This window comes from Bemisia tabaci, chromosome 1, assembly GCF_918797505.1.
Source record: "Bemisia tabaci chromosome 1, PGI_BMITA_v3".
In the NCBI taxonomy this organism is placed as follows: Eukaryota; Metazoa; Arthropoda; class Insecta; order Hemiptera; family Aleyrodidae; genus Bemisia; species Bemisia tabaci.
Window position 1 is genome coordinate 79,177,561 of NC_092793.1, and position 18,584 is coordinate 79,196,144.

Below are 18,584 nucleotides of genomic sequence, written 5' to 3' on the forward strand. Positions count from 1 at the left end.
GGGGCAAGTGGCGTATCCTCGGAATACTGCCGTGCTAAGAAAGAGAGCCGTATGAACATTCGAGAGTTGCCAGACTTCCTTCGATAAAATTTTTATTTTTTCGGAACGTTGTACCTTGAAATTTTCAGGAACTCCAGGTAAAATTGCGAACAAAATTATCTGAAAAATTCGAAAGAAAAATATTCATAAGCTTACCAGGAAATTCGTGTTTTGTCAAAGGAAATTTGGCAAGGCCTGAAGGTTCATACGGCGTTTTTCCTTAGGACGACAGAATAAGCCTATGGACGGGAACGCGGTGCCAAGGTCAAGATTGCAGCGATTCTGGGGATTCACCGTTGGGAAGAGGAAGAAGAAGGAAGGCTCGTTCGTAACGCGGCTGCGGGAGCTTGCGTAACTGGATGGGCAGCGGATACTGAACCCACTGCGGCGGCGGCGCCGACGATTGTTTTCCCGCCGAGGAGAATTCGCGGGTGGTGGATGGCCGTTATCACCAAATCGAAGAAAATTCAGGAGATTGAGGCTGGCGCTGGGACGCCGCGCAGTGCGTGACGTAACGGCTGCCGAGCGGCTTATATAAACGCAGCCGGCACTTTGTCGCCTTCAATCGAATCCAAATCGTATCGGCTCGGACTCGGCAGTTTTTTCAGTGTCGCATCTCGTCCGTGCGTTGCGTGCTTTTCAGTTTTTTCGCCTGTTCCCGCGCTTTTCCCCCGCTGTCGCGAGCGTTTCCCGCCTTTTCTCGCTTTTCGCGCCTTACTCCTTTTCCCGCGGTAAACATGAAGGAGCTCAAGAACCAGGAACAAACCAACGGAAGTAATGGAACCATCGTCGAAAAAGCAGGTAACTAAATTCATTCAATCAACTGTAGGCTTTCCAAGATGAGTCAGTCAGGTGACTTTTTTTTATTTCGCAAAGAACGCGTTTTGGATCAGAATTTTACATCTTCGGCGAGACGCCCAAACCATGTATCTCGTTTGCAGTGTTTAAAAATCTCCGCCCTCATTCTATTTTTTTGACAAGAGAGCATATCAACATCAATCCTTAACTGATGTTTTTTTCAGAATTTGCCTCGTATAGAGAGGAAAAATCCCGGAAGTTTTTAAGAATTGACATTGATTAGCTTTCCATTTAAAAAATGTAGTATAATAGGAAGTATACAACGTTGCAAATCGGGATACTCGCTTTGTGAGTTTCACCCTTCGACATGATATATTATTTCGGCACAAATGAGCTTAAAACTAAATACTGGGGTGGGAATACTGGTAATCAGGGTTTTTTATTTTTAATTTTTTTTTTCAAAGTGTGCCTATTCTGAAACAGGTTTTACTTAAGATAACTGATCTCCCGATTTTTTGTTTACAATGATTCACTTAACTCCTTAACCCGTGATACCTTTCAATTACCCGCTTCTAATGAAACAAAAACCGTAGAAGTAGGTAAATTAAAATCAAAGTAGGTATTGTAGTAAAAAAACTGGTAAGTAAACATATTTGATGCATCCAGAACTGAACCTAGAAAACTCCCGTAACATAGTTGTTTTTTTCAAAATCGTGGCAAACTGTCACATTCACATAGATAGAGTAAACTGAAAACTTTTTTCCCCATTAAATGTTAATTTTTGACTTGGTTTGGTCAAGTGTAACAAAAAGTAAATTCGTAGCTTAGATTCGTGTTCAGTTCGTAAAAAAAAGTATTTGGACATTACTCAATTTGCCCCAACAATAATTCTGGACTTTGCTGACTTATCAGCAATAATTGACACAGAGGACAGCTTTTAAAACTTAAGTGTTCTTAAGTCTTCTCGGTGATGACCTAATTAAAGTTAGTAATTATTATTGTCATTAGGAAACAACACCAAAAAAAGGATTTACTGAACATGAGTAGGTATGTAAGGAAAATGAAAGCCTAACATCAAACATACTGTAATCAGTAGGACACTATAAACTCTCGTCGTCGGGAGGTACATTTGGGATTTGAAAAAAGCTTTTCAAACTTACTTTTTGGTTCTGATCGGTCGCAACCGACATTTGGATTTTGCAACAGAGGTGGGCTACATTTTTCAGTATCAGGAACTACCGATCCTGTAGACCACCCATAAAAGAACAATTCTGCATAGGGAAACTAACAGCAAATTTGTTGTTTCTAAAATTAGCCAGAAAAAGTTTATTCTCATTGCAAAATGTAGTCGAAATACTCTTACACCCCATTGCATTCTTATTTTCTGTAAAACATGAACTTTGCTCGGCTTGCTTCAAACTATTCTTAGAACTTAGATAAATTTAAAATTGTTTCCACATAAGTTACCTGCCAACTTAATTTTAAATTGTTACATTTATATTAAGTAACTAAATTTAATTAAGGAACTAAAGTTATATCGTTCATTCACTTACTCCAAAATTTTAATTTTGAAATTTTTACAAAAAATTACAAAATATTTCACAAATTCTCTAAAATTTTGGAAAAACCCGCATACACGCCCTCACGCACACCCTGTGGCGTTACTTGTTTTATCCAAAATTCACTCCTAAGCCCACAAAAAGCTATTGAGGAGGGTTTAAGTCAACGAGTCTTTTTGTCATTACAATCTTTTCGATGAGTTCTGCTTTACCTCTTCACCCATTCAATGCTTCTAATATACCCTCTCAAACATGACGGCAAGCGGTCATTTTAACCGAAACTTCGAGGGCTTTTTATGAGGGCTTCGAGATTTTGATTCGCGAACAAATGGTATCATTGCATCTTATCATCTTTAAATTTCACACGGAAAAGATGAGTGTGGAAAGCAATTCCTTGGAACCTTACACTAAGTCCATTCCTACGAAATTTTGCACACGAATGTGGGAGATCCTCATCATTTAGGCTCCCGTTCACGACATCAAAATTCAGAATGTGGACTATTAAACACATCGTTTACACTAATGTTACTTACATTGCTGATCTGATTCGGGCTCAAAAATGACCATTCTTTGCAGTTGCTGAAGCTTATTGTTGAAGCTTATGTTTGCATATAGCGCGATGTGTTTTGCCTTTACCTTTACGCGATATAGCTAGAAATTGATTCAACAATCGGTCTGCTGACTCCTTAATGCTGCCGTGTTAAGGAAGAACGCCGTATGAACATTCGAGAGTTGCCAAATTTCCTCCGATAAAAGTATGATTTTTGAGGAAAGCTATTAATATTTTCTCTAAAAATTTGCAGATAATTTAGATCTGGTTGCGAATGATTTTATCTGAAAAATTGGAGGGAAATTATTCACAAATTTCTCTGTAAGTCCGTATTTTGTCAAAGGAAATTTGGCAACGCCTGAAGGTTCATACGACGTTTTTCCTAAGCACAGCAAAATGGCTGCGCCTATGGACTTCGTAAGCCCATACTCTCCATTTCAAATTCCATAATATACCTTTATGTAAGGTGGGTGGAACTATTATCGGGTTTGTTTGTTTACTTCAAGTTGGCGTTCGGTGCCAAAATCAAAAAGGAAAGTAGTTTGTTTAATTAGACGGGTCACTCGGCGTCTCGGCTTTTCCCATTTCTTTAGTACACACAAGAATTGTCGGATTTATTTATGAGTTAGCGATCTTTATCTGAGGTTAGATACTGGCGAGGAAAAACAAACACTTTCTGCTTACTTATATTATGCAGAAGTATGCGTTTTGTCGAATTTGGCATCGATGGAAGAGAGTTCACCATCGACAACCAGTATCGGAGTGTTTAAAGCGGCTTCATCGTAGTTTTCCTGCTTTTCACATTTTCGCTCATAAAAAAAGAAAAAAAGGAAGAAAGGGGAAAAACAACCAACCTAGCCAACCAAATGCGATATTATTATTTTGATGACTGGGGGAAAAGCATCTTACAGAGGCATTATGTAATCAGGCAGAATTTGTCTCCATACTCAGCTTCCTCTGGGTGAATGAACTCAGCTTAAGTTCTAATGTATTCCATGCTGATGTTTTTTTACTCTCATTTTTGATTACTGGTTCCTTTTACCGCTATAAACTCATTTCTCAAAAATACGTGCAGATAGGAGAATTCTACTCCAGGAGTTCGGGTACCTCTGTTTTATTGAGATGGTTGTTCAATGAATACTGACTTAAGGAACCATTCAGGTAGTGGAAAGTTTGGATGCAAATTACTATATCGAATATTAAATTTAGCACATCCGTAATAATTCATACAGGGTTGATTTTATCCAAAAAATGTTTCACTTTTGATTTCATATAAATATATTTTTATTTAAACTAAGAAAGAAATAAATCCCCGCAATGCATTTGCGAAACAAGAATATCTAGCTCAGATGGATATGAAGTATCCCTGATACTTTCACGCGTATGACATGATACTTATAAATCTTATAGGACACTAAGGATTCAAGAAAGCAAAACGAGGATGCCAGTAGCGAGGTGTGAATGATCGATTTTCAATATTTCCCCGTTTGAAGCTGTGGTAAAGAATCGATTATTAAGGTGTTCGTTGTGAACGGTATCCATCGATCTCTTTTTATAGGTTTAAATGGGAGATCAATCAAAAAGCAAATCGCAAAGCACGCCACGCCATTGAAAAATGCTGCGGCTGCAAAGGCCAGAGAACTGCCGGAAATTGGCTGTATGCGTCCTTCAGTGGTAAAGTGAGAGAAAAAAGGCCTGAGGAATCTTGGCACGCTTCACAAAGCCTTTCACAGTTCTGAGCCATGTTGTCCGGTTCGATCCGAAATTAAACCATCTGATTCAGATTCTTCTATAATATTGAGTATTTTCTACTATTTAACAAATGAAATGGTCTAATTAGACATTTTTTCAACACAAAAGAAATATGAAGTATGCAAGTAATAAGTGTGTGAGAAAATAAATGCGGGTGTCTGGACTTACGTTATGATCGCGTTACAAGCGGTGGGTTGGTGTGTGTCAAAAATCGTAAAAATGGCGTTAGGTATTTTATGGACAGCCCATCAGCTCGACAGTTTCGGTGATACCACTATTCGACCACGTGGGAACCCATGTTGCCTACACTAAAAGTTGAAGGCGAACTGACATGGCGTTGAAGTCACCTCTTGCCTGCTGATTAATTATTTTTTATGTCTTTCCCGAGTGAACGTGCCACTTCACGGTGATACCACTATTCGACCACGAGGGAGCTCGTGTTGCCTACATCGGCAATTGTAGGCGAACTGTCCGTGTGTTGGAACCACTTCCTACGTACCATAAAAGAGTATTTTTTGTATATTCTGAAAACATTTAAACGGTGATATACACATACAGCTTCTTAAACAGCTTTAACTTCTCAAACTCAACAACAAGATAAATCTCGTTGTAATTAAAACTCTTTTGTTGTAGTAGTTACAGCTAAAATTTTACTCAGGAAAGTATGTTGGCTTTTATTTTTTTTTACCTTTCAAATTGTTTTAAGCACAATTGAAAATTGCCTATGAAACGGTTTTCTCCTTTGCACTGAATCAAGTTTTTCTCAATTGAACAGCTAATGACAACAATACGCATTTTCACACGAAAAGTGGCAACATGGTCTCTCTGCATCCTTCTTAATCCTTTTTAATCATTTACTATAGGTGCTTTGATAGTAACGACGGTGACGCCTTTTAATGAGCGATCGAGTCTATGTCAAAGATGGCATTTTCAGAATCGACCTCATTCTTCGGACCTGCTCTGGGAAAATGTGTGTCCCTCTATCAAACGGTTGTTTTTATGTTAAACACGAAAAGACAAGAATGTCTACTCCTCAGGCTGAAATTCAGTTCATATGGAACGCTAAAGTTCTTAGTTCGGGTCACAGAAGTTTTCGATCATAGAACTCGAACTTCGGTTTTGATAATTCAACTGCACTGGGGAAAAAAAAAAAAAGAAAAAAAAAAAAAAAAAAAAAAAAAAAAAAAAAAAAAAACACATTGGATCTACAGTCCAGCCTCTTGAAAACATTGACAAGAAAAAATAATCTTGATTCAATCGGATTTTTGCTTGAATCAAAACGAAATCCGCTTCAATTAAGAGGCTTGGTTCTTGATTTAAGCTAGATTCTGATTGATCACTTTTTCTTGTCGATTTTTTTAAGAGTCTGGACTCTAGATCCAATGTGTTTTTTTCCCAGTGTTCATTTTGCAATTCAAAACTACAATTTCAGACTCGTTTTGGAAACACTCCGTGTGCCAAAAGCCTCCTTACGGAGGTAGGTGCTTTTCTGGATGAGCCTGAAATTTTAGTTTCTAATTGCAAAATGTGGTCCAACTGAAGTCTTCGATGAAGAATTCGAATCTCAGCATGGCTAACAACAAATTTACGTGTCTGAACCGAATCTTTCAAAAGATGTAGCTAGAAGTTCTCCTTTCAATTCGCAATGAAACAACCAAAACAGTTGGCTCTAGAACTCGTAAAAAAACCGATATTGATTGGAGCAATCACCAGCATCCTCAGCAGGGACGAACATACCGCTCACACCATACATATACTCCTGACTCGCACCCATTGGGGTCCTGTAAGCGAATCAGTATTTTCTTTTGAAGCTTTGGTTATTGCTTAAACCCACAAAAATGAAAATACAATGGGGATGCTGCATGCGCAGAAAAATTTCTTACGATCGGTCGCTAAAGATTCACCTTAAAACAGAACATGGCGACTTCATGATATTTTTTCTAAAGCGTCCAGCCCACTGTCAAACTGGGGCTCACAAACTGGCACAAATTGTTCCATTTCTCAGCCATTACTGCACGAAATTCTTTGAAAATTTCAAGATCTGATTTGTAATGTGACCGGAACTCATCAGTTACCTCCAAAGATCGTCGGGCCGACGATCTTTGAAAGGCAACAGTCAACAACTGCGCCGATGTGCCAGTTTGTGGGCTCTAGTTTGTAGGTGGGCTGGGCGCTTAACTAATCGTGGATTTTGGGACCATCTTCGGAAAATTTGTCTTGTCTAAGATGGCTATGGTGGCGCCAGGCGCTTCCTATCGGAAGCATGGAGCACTACACTTTGTATAGTTGAAGGGCGCACGCCACGCCACGCCCGGGGTCAAATGCCAGAGAAAACAAACAAGAGATTAACGGCGGAGGCGGTCAGACGACCAGCAGACGTGTGCGAATGAGATCAGATCGGTGACCAGATTAACCGGCTGATGAAACAAGCGCCAGGCATTTTATCAGCCACGCATGAAAAAAACCGCATCCTCACCGCGCAAAGCCGCCTCACGCTTTTCACGCTCCGGTGATCAGCCGCTGTTGCCAAGATTAATGCTTTTCCCCTTTTTTACTCCCGTTTACATTCATCTGAACCGCAATTTTGTTTCGGGACGATGGACTCGGCCGGGTGAGGGTAGTCTGTCTCCGCATCACGGAAAAAAAAATTAGGTAGCATTTACCATATTCTGGTTCATAAACGGCACAGCCAGAGATTATGGTAACCTTCATCAAAATGATCATGATTGTAACAAGAGTTTTCCCTATTGTGACAATAATTTTGGTGGAGGTTACCATACTGTCTGGTTGCGTCGTTTTTTAACCCGAGTATGGTAAATGCTACCCAGCTTTTTTTCCGTGAGAGCAAGAGGGACCTGCGGATATTCCCCTGAAAATCCTGGAAAATACCTATTTTGTGCTTGGCCTTTTGACACATCTAGGTATTATCATTTGTACCGCGTTCAACGGAAAGGAACGAAGCTTCAACTGGGCAGTTTATTCTTATACATGAATACGGTTGTGTGGATTTTTGTGCAAATTCATTGAATTTTCTCCGTAGTGCGAAGCAAATTCCTTAAAATTTTCGAAGGAATCCGCACAAATGTTCTCTTGTAAAAAATTATATTGCCCAGTTGAATTTGGCAATAGCTGATGCGGCTTGGTTCCTTTCTGTTAAACGCGGTCCAAATGCTCCATTTGATTTAAAATTAGACCTGGCAATCGCGACAGCCAACTTTTAGATACTTTTAGATAAAACTTTCAACCCAAAAATGCATAATCCTTTTCGGTAACTTGCTCAAAGCACATTTTTTTTTTAAAAAAAAAAACTTTACTCCAGTCCTCACTTTTTCATTCCAATTTTTTTCCGATTCCTCTCTCCATTCTTCGTGAAACTCATTGGCGTTAAAGCTGGTGCTCTTGTTTCCTTCCTCCTCCTCTCCCTCTCCTATTTTCGAAAGCTTCCGGGATTAATACAATTTGTCGAATGTAGTCGTAAAAAATTCAGCTGATAGACTAGGAGATACAGTTATTTTCATTCAACCATGCCGTTAAAGTAGGGTTCGAATTCCTGCAGAAGAGAAATAGAATGATGCCTCAAAGAAAAATTTAGAGACAAAGCGAAAACGAAGAACTCTATAGAGTCATCAGTCTAAGTTCTTTGAATTTTAGTGGATGAGTTTTCAAAATTAGTCTTTCTAACGCCTGCCTCACTGAATATTGGAATAGTTCTGCCTGTAAAACAAGGTTTCCTTTAAAAGCTGATTTTCGTGATTATCTTACTTAACTGAAATACTCTGAATCTAAGATTCTCAATTAAGAAAAGACACTTATATGCCAGCTTTGAACGTCATCGGCATTCCAGGATCTTACAGTTTGATTCGTCAATTAAGATAAATTAAGAAAACATTGTCTTTGTGGATTCGTGGGTACACCGAGGGCGCATTGGGAAAAACGTTTAAATTGTTCGTGTAGGTAGCCAGGATTTAATTTTTTCATCTACGATTTTTTATTTTCTGTCTCTTCGTTTGAATGTAGAATACTGTTTTTTAAAAGGAGAAGGTGTTTCGAAAAATTCCCTCAAAACTAAAAGTGCAGGCAAAGTGTTAAAAATTTAGTCGAGATTATGTCTCATTCCCGCTTAACTCCCGCCTTCACAAAAAAACGAAAATCCAAGTTTGGTTCTGTTTTTTACCTCCCTCTTTGATCACATCTCTAATACGACCTTTTTTTGTAAAACAATTTTGCCTCAAGATGACATTTGAATCCACTTATGAAATTGATCTATGCCAATAGAGGGAACGTGGTAAAGGTATAGCTAGCCACACAACTTTTGGTGTCGGTTCGGTAAGGAGATCTACGGAAGGAAAGTTGCAGAAATGGATCGGAAGATATTTTATGGGCTGGCTGAGGCCACAATGCTTGCTCTAGATATCTGATATCAAAGTTCATTCAGTCCGGTTCCATGTCTCTGAGAATCGAACCCCAGGTCACTTAACTGCACCAGTTACTGCCTTCCACTTAACCTGGGATGTCAACATCTAGAGCCGGATTTTTATATCTAAGAAAAAGTTCCTTTCCCCCTTTGTAGTGATTGTTAAATTTCAAGCGTGTGTGACTTGGCTTGTATTTTAAGTTCACCGTCGAGTGACCTATTAAAGTGTATCAGTGGTTGATTCATCCTTACAAATTTACAGTTATTTTTACACATAAATACCTATCCACATTTTATCTGCCGCGAGAAATTCCAAGTAAAAAGCATCTACATCTCGTGTCAAAAAGAAAAAAAAGTTACCTACAAATAGTTTGATTGTGTTTTTTCTGAATTGGATTCGAAATTTTTCTCAGAACCTTCAGTTTTCATGTATAATTGATAGTAAAGGCAGATATTTAGAGGGTTGTGCTTTCCGTAAATCAGGTGTGATCTTTTAGTGCGCTCATAATCATGTCAGCAGTCGTAAATGGAAATAATTCAGCAAAAGCAGAATCTTCGGGTAATTGTTACTCATATTCGTATCACACACACTACAATTTCCTAATTTAATAAATAATAAATTAATTTATAATTTATAGTCCAGAGAAACTATATTTTTATCTATATTCATGCCAAAGAATTTTCGGGTGACTTAAAAACTGTTTTGTTTGTAACAAATATAGCAAACGTCAGCCCTGATAAGTGTCATCTAAGTGCTCCACGACGACCGATATCTCGAAGGCTGACCAATGCTTGCTCTGAGACCATTAGTCCTTGTGAGCGCTAAGCTAACGTAAATTGAGACTGCTGTTAACGTTATTTGGACTGGACTCAGTTTTTTGTACTGACTCAGGTTTATTCGGCACTAATCTCACTATCAGATATGTCTAGAGAAGTACCATTTATTTTCTTTTGGCTGTTCATTGATACTCTCATATGTCAGGTCAATAAACCATGAACGAATTTTGATTTGCGAACATATTTCTCCGAAAGTAAAGGACGCGTAGAACACGATGCGCACAATGAATGAATCACTACGTAATCTACTCACCTTTCAGGCACTAAGGCACTTTCAGAATATCGAATAAAAAATACGAGGTTAGTGACCCGTTGGGTGAGCCAAAGTGCTGATTTCTGAGCCCAATTTCTGCTTCCCCCGATTACTTCTTAGATGAGAAGTGCGAGGTCTCTAAAATAGATTGTCTTTGCCCTCCTTTTGGTGCCTTTAACTCTACAGTACCTAAATTGAGAGAGTGTGGCCACTGGGCCTCATGGAGAGGCTTAGGGCCCAAAAATGGCGGTGCTTTGTTTTGGTTTTTGTGGGTGGGAGGGGGGGTCATTGCCACCTTTTGACGGTTATCACCAACCGCACTTGCTGCCAACCTTACTACATCCAATATAATTTTTCTCAAAAATTGCACACGAGTAGCCTTAAAAATATGTAAAGAAGTCACATTAGTGCATTTGGGTAAATTTCTCGTTACGATAAGCAAAGAAAACTACATTTTGAGTCATTTTGCATTCATTAATTTATGGCGTCTGCCATTTTTGGGTCCTAAGGGCTCCATTCAGCCTAAGATGGCTGAGCCAATCTGAGGTGGTAACACCAGTGGCCATACTCTCTCAATATAGGTACTCTATTTAACTCGAGTGCGATAACTTACGAGGAGCTCAAAGGACTGGTCGGTGTCTCCGATGAAGCACCTTGATCCAGACGAGGCCTTTGCGAGTGGCTTGACACCGATCTGATTATGATCGCTTATGGGCGGACGGGACGGGACGGGCTACGGCATTTTCCCCGGTTAACCGTCAAAGGTAGGCGGTCGCCGCCAATCACATTGATTGGCGGTTTTTGCCGTTACGCAACGCAACGGTCGCGAGTGAACTGCCGTCCTAAGGAAAAACGCCGTATGAGCCTCCAGGCGTTGCCAAATTTCCTTCGATAAAACACGAATTTCCTGGTGAACTTACGAATATTTCCTGTCCGATTTTTCAGGTACTTTTGCTTACAATTTCACCTGAAGTTGCCGAAAATTTCAAGGGAAAATATTCATAACTTCCCTCAAAAATGAGCATTTTATCGATGAAAGTTTGGCAACTCTCGCTCGTCCATACGGCGTTCTTTCTCGGCAAAGCAGTGAGGCTCATACTATCCCGGGTTTGTGCACATTTTGCGCCTATCAACGTTACGTAACGTTGATCACTGATTCTGCAACGCTCATCAGGGGGAACACTCCTTCGATTTATATAACGGGCACGCGGCCGAATACGACTCATCCCCCCTCGTCCTACCCTGAATGACCTCAAATAAAAAGTAAGGGTGCCGTAAACAGCGACAATAAGTTTTAGCGACCCTCCGCTGACAACGTAATCGGATGAGGCTAAAGTTAGGGTCGGAGGTCAACGTTACTCTTCGCCTGACAACGATTGATGACCAACTTGTCGAGCAAAAAATCAAAAAACATTCGCCTTATCACTGATGGATGTTGGGGGAGCTTTGTGCTAGGCGAGTTTTTGAAATTTAGAATAGGATTGCTAAATCATTTGCTAAACTCGGGGTCGCCGGGGGGGGGGGGGGTCAATCATTTTCAGTAACTTTATTTTGGAAAATTTCCGGAAGGGGGCCCCCCGGACCCCCTTTTTCGGGTTGGGGGACTTCCTTTTAGGCCCCCCAGACACTAACCCGGTTAATATTTGCTGTGAGGCGGCTAGTGCCATAAACATTCATATGTATGTGCGGTTTTCTCTGCAAACATGTGATCCTCCCTCTCTCGGAACAATAAGGTGACGTAAAGATTCGTGGCCTCGTAAAAAAATTGCGAGAGGGCATTTCCTGGATAATTATATTTACGTACGGAAACTTACTTATGGTGGCAGGTACTGGGGAAAAGTGTTATTTCCTCTCCAGAAAATTTTCCAGGTAGAGGCGAAACACTGCACGTGAGCGTCAGTTTAAAATAACTATCAGCTGAGATGAATCGGGGACATTCCCAAGAAAATTGAGCTCGGTCGCGGAGGAGGAAAAAAAACTATTACAACGATAGCAGTAAGACGAAAAAATCGAGTTCATTTCATATCCACATTGTCATTTGATAAACTTGTTTTGGTCTAATCTTGGCTGCTTGATTCAATGAACTGAGACGTCGATTTGGATGAAAAAACAGCGAAGAAGTATAGCTTGTAAGCGACACCTTCGACGCATCCACCCGTGAGTTGTTTTACTTTCTCCGTGCATGTCCGATATGACCGTAAACTTCCTCATGGGGCCCGCTCGAGTTCGTTGTCACACGAGAAAGACAAAAATATCCTCTACTTTAGAATTCATCACAATAAAGAACGATTTTTTAAAATACCCCGTTCTTGCCGGCTAATTTTTTACATCCCCTCAGCAAAACAGTTTTTATTCGGATAACTTCTCCATCAGTATCGGGGGACTAGCTACTCAAATTTCAATGTAGAAACGTAAGAGCAAGCCGCGTCAAAATTATCTTATTGGGGAGGGGCGTTGGCCGGGTGAGAGGGGCCCGCCACTCTCAGTCTGTATAAGGGGGGTCCCGGGGAAATTTTTTGGAAGAAGATCGTAAATTTCAACATTAAACGCGCAATCGACTTAATGCAATATCTAATTCTTACTTAAAAACCACTACCTGCGTAAATGAAAGAAGAAAATAATCCGAGTTTAGAGAACTAAATTTACAAAATGTTGAACTTTAAAGAAACCAACGATCGAGTCAATTTTTTTGAGAATTTGGTCAGTTCTTACCGAACTTTTTTCTGTAGAATCTGATCCAGTTCGCAACGGAGAGAAAATTATGGAGTTCGTAGAAGGGAGGGCAAGGGAAGAGTACAGATCGCCACTAATTTCAAAAGTTTGTGAGAACCGAGGCCTATTTTGAACCTGGATTTTCAAGTGGAATCGGCTTGCACAACACGAATCAACATTTGGACTACTTTTCAGATAAAGGCAATTATATAATTAGAGAAAAATAATTATTTGCATTAACGATGAATGGTAGCAGACTTTGCAATATTTTCAATATTTTTACAAGGGTTTGCGAAAACAGGTCTTGTTATATCTGCAAAAGTTCAGACTCAGACGTTTAGCGAGATAGTGCCGAGATCAAATTAAATGTTTGACCGATAGCATAATGATGGTCGAATTCTAATTGAACAAGAACGTGACGATACGTAAGTACTCACTCCCGAAAAGCAACGAGTGTTTGACGATGGTTATTCAACGCCCTTACGTAACGCATGAAATTTCCATGAAGTAAAACCTTTCGACGGCTATCAAAAAGCACTCACCTATTCGAAAGTTCAAGAAAATCTTACGTAAGAGCCTTTATCTGAGGGTTTTCTTGGAAGCGGTCAGCTTTCGCTAACTGTCGCAAACTAAGACTCCTGTCCAGTGACAACAAGTGAAAGAAACTCTTAAATTAAAGGTTTTCAAGAATTGCGTCACCCTTCGATGTATCGCAAAATCAATCCAAGTATAGCTTCATGATGTTTAGAACTTTACCTAAATTTCGGTATGAGGCCTTGTTTGTTTGAGGGCACAACATTATCAAGACCTAAAGTGAAAAATACGTACATTAATTTTCCTAACATATTCTGTCCGTAGTTAGCACCAGCAAGAGGATGTGCTCTCAATATTATTTAATTGGACTGCATTTTGCGATAAGATACTTTTACATCTGGCTCATTTATAGGAGCAGCGATCTCCACGGGGAAGCTCATGCATGGCGCTTACAATGTTTATGGATAAAAAATAGGATAAATCTACGATTTATAAAAAATAGTAGTTCCTTATTGTAAAATGTAGTCTAGATATAAGCAGGAGTCCTCAGCTCAAGAGCCTTCTATACTTTTTTTTTTTAGAAATATGTGTGGATGCGGAAAAATTAGCTGAGTAAATAGTCGTGTTTTTTTAACCATTGCTTCGTTACCTTTACAAATTTTATCTATGTTTATAAAACGTTAAACCGAAAATGCAACCATTCGCAAAATAAAAAGTCCATGCAATACGTAAACGGAAAATTCAAGACATGATTTTAGTTTTTAGTTGGACTTTCTTTTGCATTGAAAAATGCAATCCACGCGAGGGGTTGATAATTTCTTGTCCATAGAAAGTAAAAAAAAAACCGCCGTCAGACCCTCAAATGTTGCATGTTTCAATCAGGGTTGGAATATTCTATTAATTTTTATGAATGATCCCTTGATAGCTCTTCTAAAAGGTTTTGTACGATTTCATGGAATGAGCACACAAATTTGACAGGTCTCAAAGAGAGGAACGAACTCGCCTTAGGAGAATTGTTAAAATTTCCCATGAGATCTGTAAGGAATTTTGCCAGAGTCCACGCCACATAAAAGTATATACGCCCTTTTAAATTGCAGTAGAGGATACGCCATCTTGCTTCTTACATTTATTTTACATGCAAAAGTGACGTCAGACGATTTTCTTTCGCTGTCTAGAAGTGCGTAAACTGATTTGACGTGGACTCTAAGGTAGTGCATAACAAATCTGTATACTTGGAAATTGGAATCTGATCCATTTTTCGATGAGAGTATCTCAAGATTGCTCCTGAAAAGCTCAATTTTTAGAGAATTGAGAGGGGAGGCCCCATCGGCCCCCTTGCAAAGCTACGAAAATTGTCCAAATTCTCCTTTGGAGCTATGAGAGTCCTGTAGACGGAGGCTGACCCCTCTTAGTTAACTGTTATTTTGTGCTCCTCCCCCCCGCTCCCAAAAAGTGCCCTGTTGATGAAGTGTGCTTCTGCGTCCCCCCCTCCAAAAAAAGTTCCTAAACCTGCCTATGTGAGCGGTAAGGATTGAAAGAAAAAAATAAAAAAGGGAGGACGTCAGATTTCAGCCCCTCTACTTTTTAAGCTCATGCCACCCTCGCACCACTTTATAGGGTTCACCTAGCCTAAATAGCTTTTGAAAGGGTCTCAGGATTTTTCCCGTGATTTAGGGGATGCAAGCTCGAGTGGGCTGTTTGAGTCTGCCGAGACGAATTCCAGTGAAAAAACGCGAAAAAATTGGCCAGTTTTCCGCATGCCACAAGTGGTCGCGCAGCGCGAAAGCCGAGCGTTGTGAATGAAGACTATCGCCACCCCCACCACCCCCAACCCCTCCCGCGGGCTGGGGAGCCGAGCCCGTGATTGGTCGAATCGATACGGTGACGTAACAGCGAGAGCTATAACCTTCCGCGCGCACCTCCACGCTACTTTAAAGTGAACCGAAACTTTTAACCGAGGAGACGCGTGCGGCCAGCGAACTCCGCTCCTGAAGTCACACGTTTCAGTTCAAGTTTCGAGGATCCGGTTGTTAAATCGCTTCGATTTTGTTTTGTTTGTTTTGGACTCGATCGATTTTGAACATGAACGGCTCAGCGCAGATTACCAAGTTCGATAACTCGGAAGATCATATCGTGAAAAAATCGGCACCGATCCGTGTTCGCACTGTTTCGTGGCAGGAGGAGCCCCAGGATGGGGAGTTGGACATCGTTGGTACACCCCGCACGCCTAGAACATCAACTACCCCAGGTTGTCATCATCACTTTTTCATATTTGCATTGCTTTTTGCAAAAAGGAACCGAGAGCCTTCAAATGTCGCTAAGATTGTGCGACTTTTTTAACCGTACAAATCTAAACTGATCATTAAAACACGTTATATCTTTACGCCCAATAACTTATAAAGTTAAGACGAAGATTACCTTTGTATATTTAATTATTTGCATTATTTCAGTAATTGTATTTCAAAGAATGTATGTTGCACATTCTTAACAACATTGGAATTATCTTGGTTCCTTTTTGCAAAATGCAATCCATTTATAACACCCACATGCCTAACGGGATGTAATTGGAAATGTGCGATGATACATTTAGACTTCGGGCTTACGCTATAAACTTTGTTAGTGCATCTGATTGAATCAGTTTAACACTAGGAGGCAATTTTCTTCTAATTTTAAAAGTTTCTCTGGTAGGATTTAAAGAATGTCCAGAGAAAGTTCAAAACTTATTCCCTCTCTTTTTCTTCTTTCTCACTTTTGGAATATATCATGTTTATAAAGAAAAGTTCATTCAACGTGGATGAGACACTGCAAGAAGAAATTTACCTCGATATTTAAATTTGAAAAACTAATTGAGAAAAAAAACAAAAAAAAACTGATCGATAGTTTAGGCGCTTAAAGCAGATATATTTTAGCAGCTTCTCTAAAAATAAATTAGAACAAATAAATGCCTTTTTTTAATAATGCCTTTCTGAATGTTGAAACACACAAAATTTAGCTCCCTGTATCCAAATCTAAGATTACGTGGAATGAAAACATTTTCTCAGACCTCTTCGGCCGAACTGGTTATGCCATACTAATCTGTGATTACTCTTCTGACTTTTCAATTGAGTGACGACCATTTTGCTCTTCCTTGATATCCCTATCGTCAAAACCGAAAAATTGGACATAAAAATTACCTACTATTGCTGCTAATAAAAAAAGCGGAAAAATCCAGAAAAAAACCCATATTCTCGGTGTTAAACCCTTCTGTTCGTAGTGCACGTGCGATGAAAAACGGAAAGTGATCCGCTTTCGGTTGTTCATTTTAGGAATAAGTATGAACTGCCATTTTCCACCATTTTTCCTCCGATCAACTGAAGGGAAGCTGTATGATATCTAATTCTGTGGAGCCATACAACATATTACTTTACTAATTTATCAATTTATTTTGATAGACTTTTACTTTTTTCCCTCCTCGAAAGAAAGATTGATCGCATCGTTAAAAAATAGGGTGAAATATGTGCCTGTGCCTTATTGTCCTACAAGGACTGAAGTTTTCATCTGCTCTTGGAAGTTAAGACTGTTTAATCCACTCACGTCAAGGCATGCTTTTTTTTGCATTTAATGGCAATCTTTTAATAATGAGTTATACGTGTACTTCGTGAGTATGCAAAATGTACTAAACTGTACTGCGATTTTGAACTAAACTAGTGAAAATACCATCACGTTCCGCTTTTTCAAAAAAATGCATCAATGTTTTTCTTGGCACGTGTTCATCGCATAACCATGTCGTTATGACGATCTTACATAATATTGCAATTGAAGACGCAGACTTTTCGTCAGCATTCAATCCGCAAGCAAACCAAATTAATACTTTCATTTTACTTAACATGTATATCAATTGGGACACTGAAAAAAACTATAGTTAAAATTCTGATATCAGCGGCGTCCCATGTGAGCTCTTTAATCATAACCCTCATATCATCAAACCATTGATCATGACCGACAATATTGGTAATTTTACCACTACGTTGGGCATTTCATCACACTATACCAATAGAAACAGTGTCACTTAATTGTAAAAATACTATTATTATCATTGGTAATGTTTTGCATACTATTAAGTTAGCTCACGTGGGGCACTACTATTCTGGTAATTTTAACCATAGTTTTTTCAAAATTCCTAAAACAATCGTCGTCTGTGATCTAGTGCATAAAATTCAATTTCAAATCAACTTTCGTGCGTTCTGAGTTCGGTTCGTCTCGAAAGAAACATTTTCTATCGCATTTCATCCTACTTTTTTTTATCATAAAAAAAATATTTAGACTTGAAATAATCCTCTCGTTGAGTAGGTAGGCATCATTCCTGTTTTGCCATAATAGAACACTCGCCTTTCCTAAGCTCCCTGCGTTTTTGTACTAGGATTGTAGACATTTCTTTCAAAATCGGAAACCAGTTGGATGGTTAGAACAGATAGACAGAACTTTCTTAAATTCTTCAGTTCATTCACTTCTCCGCAGTTCATTCAAGTGCAAGAATATTTGGGCTCATTTAAGCTCGGCTTCGATTCGTTATTTCCGACCCCCGACAGAATGTATAGCGAATGTTTCAAGCGCTTTTGGAGATTAAAGAAGGAGAGGAGGACAGCAGTGGCGTGGCGCGCTTTGCGATATATCGATTGTTGTGTCATTTAAACCTATGGTAAAGAATCGATTATAAAGGTGTTCGCTGCGAACACCCTGTTTATCGATCCTTTTCCGTAGGTTTAAATGTCACAACAATCGATATATCGAAAAGCACGCCACGCCACTGGAGGACAAGAAAGTCGTCATCCCTCTGGCGTAAGGGCATTCCTCAATTTCTACGTGAGCTTGTTTGTCCATATAACGCCATGCTCTCCGGGGCCCATATGAAAATAGAGATACGATTACGTCAGAGGAGCGGAGTAATGAGAGAGTACCAGTTACCGGTGCGACGGAAACTGCATGAAAAACTCACAACAAAAACATGATAAAAATTGAACCAGACAGTCCGCCAGCGTGATAGCTAAATTTGAAGTCGGCAAATGAATACTTCACACGAATTTATGTTCAGATAAACTGCAAAACTTTTTTTTTTTTAAATATATATCGATGGCCAAAGTGCGAAACTACATATCT

General features: G+C 39.5%; 1 protein-coding gene across 2 annotated transcripts in view; it reads left to right on the forward strand.

Annotated features, from left to right (window-relative positions):
* Positions 1–586: 586 nt before the first annotated feature.
* Pu (GTP cyclohydrolase punch) overlaps positions 587–18,584 on the forward strand; it is a 32,977-nt gene continuing 14,979 nt past the window's right edge. The window contains exon 1 of one of the 2 annotated variants that reach the window (XM_019061443.2): positions 587–840. In XM_019061443.2, the coding sequence (XP_018916988.1) occupies positions 777–840 (64 nt within the window). In that variant the 5' untranslated portion in view covers positions 587–776. Of the gene's footprint in view, positions 841–15,366; positions 15,697–18,584 lie in introns of those variants that run through there. The other variant, XM_019061442.2, reaches the window with a different exon arrangement.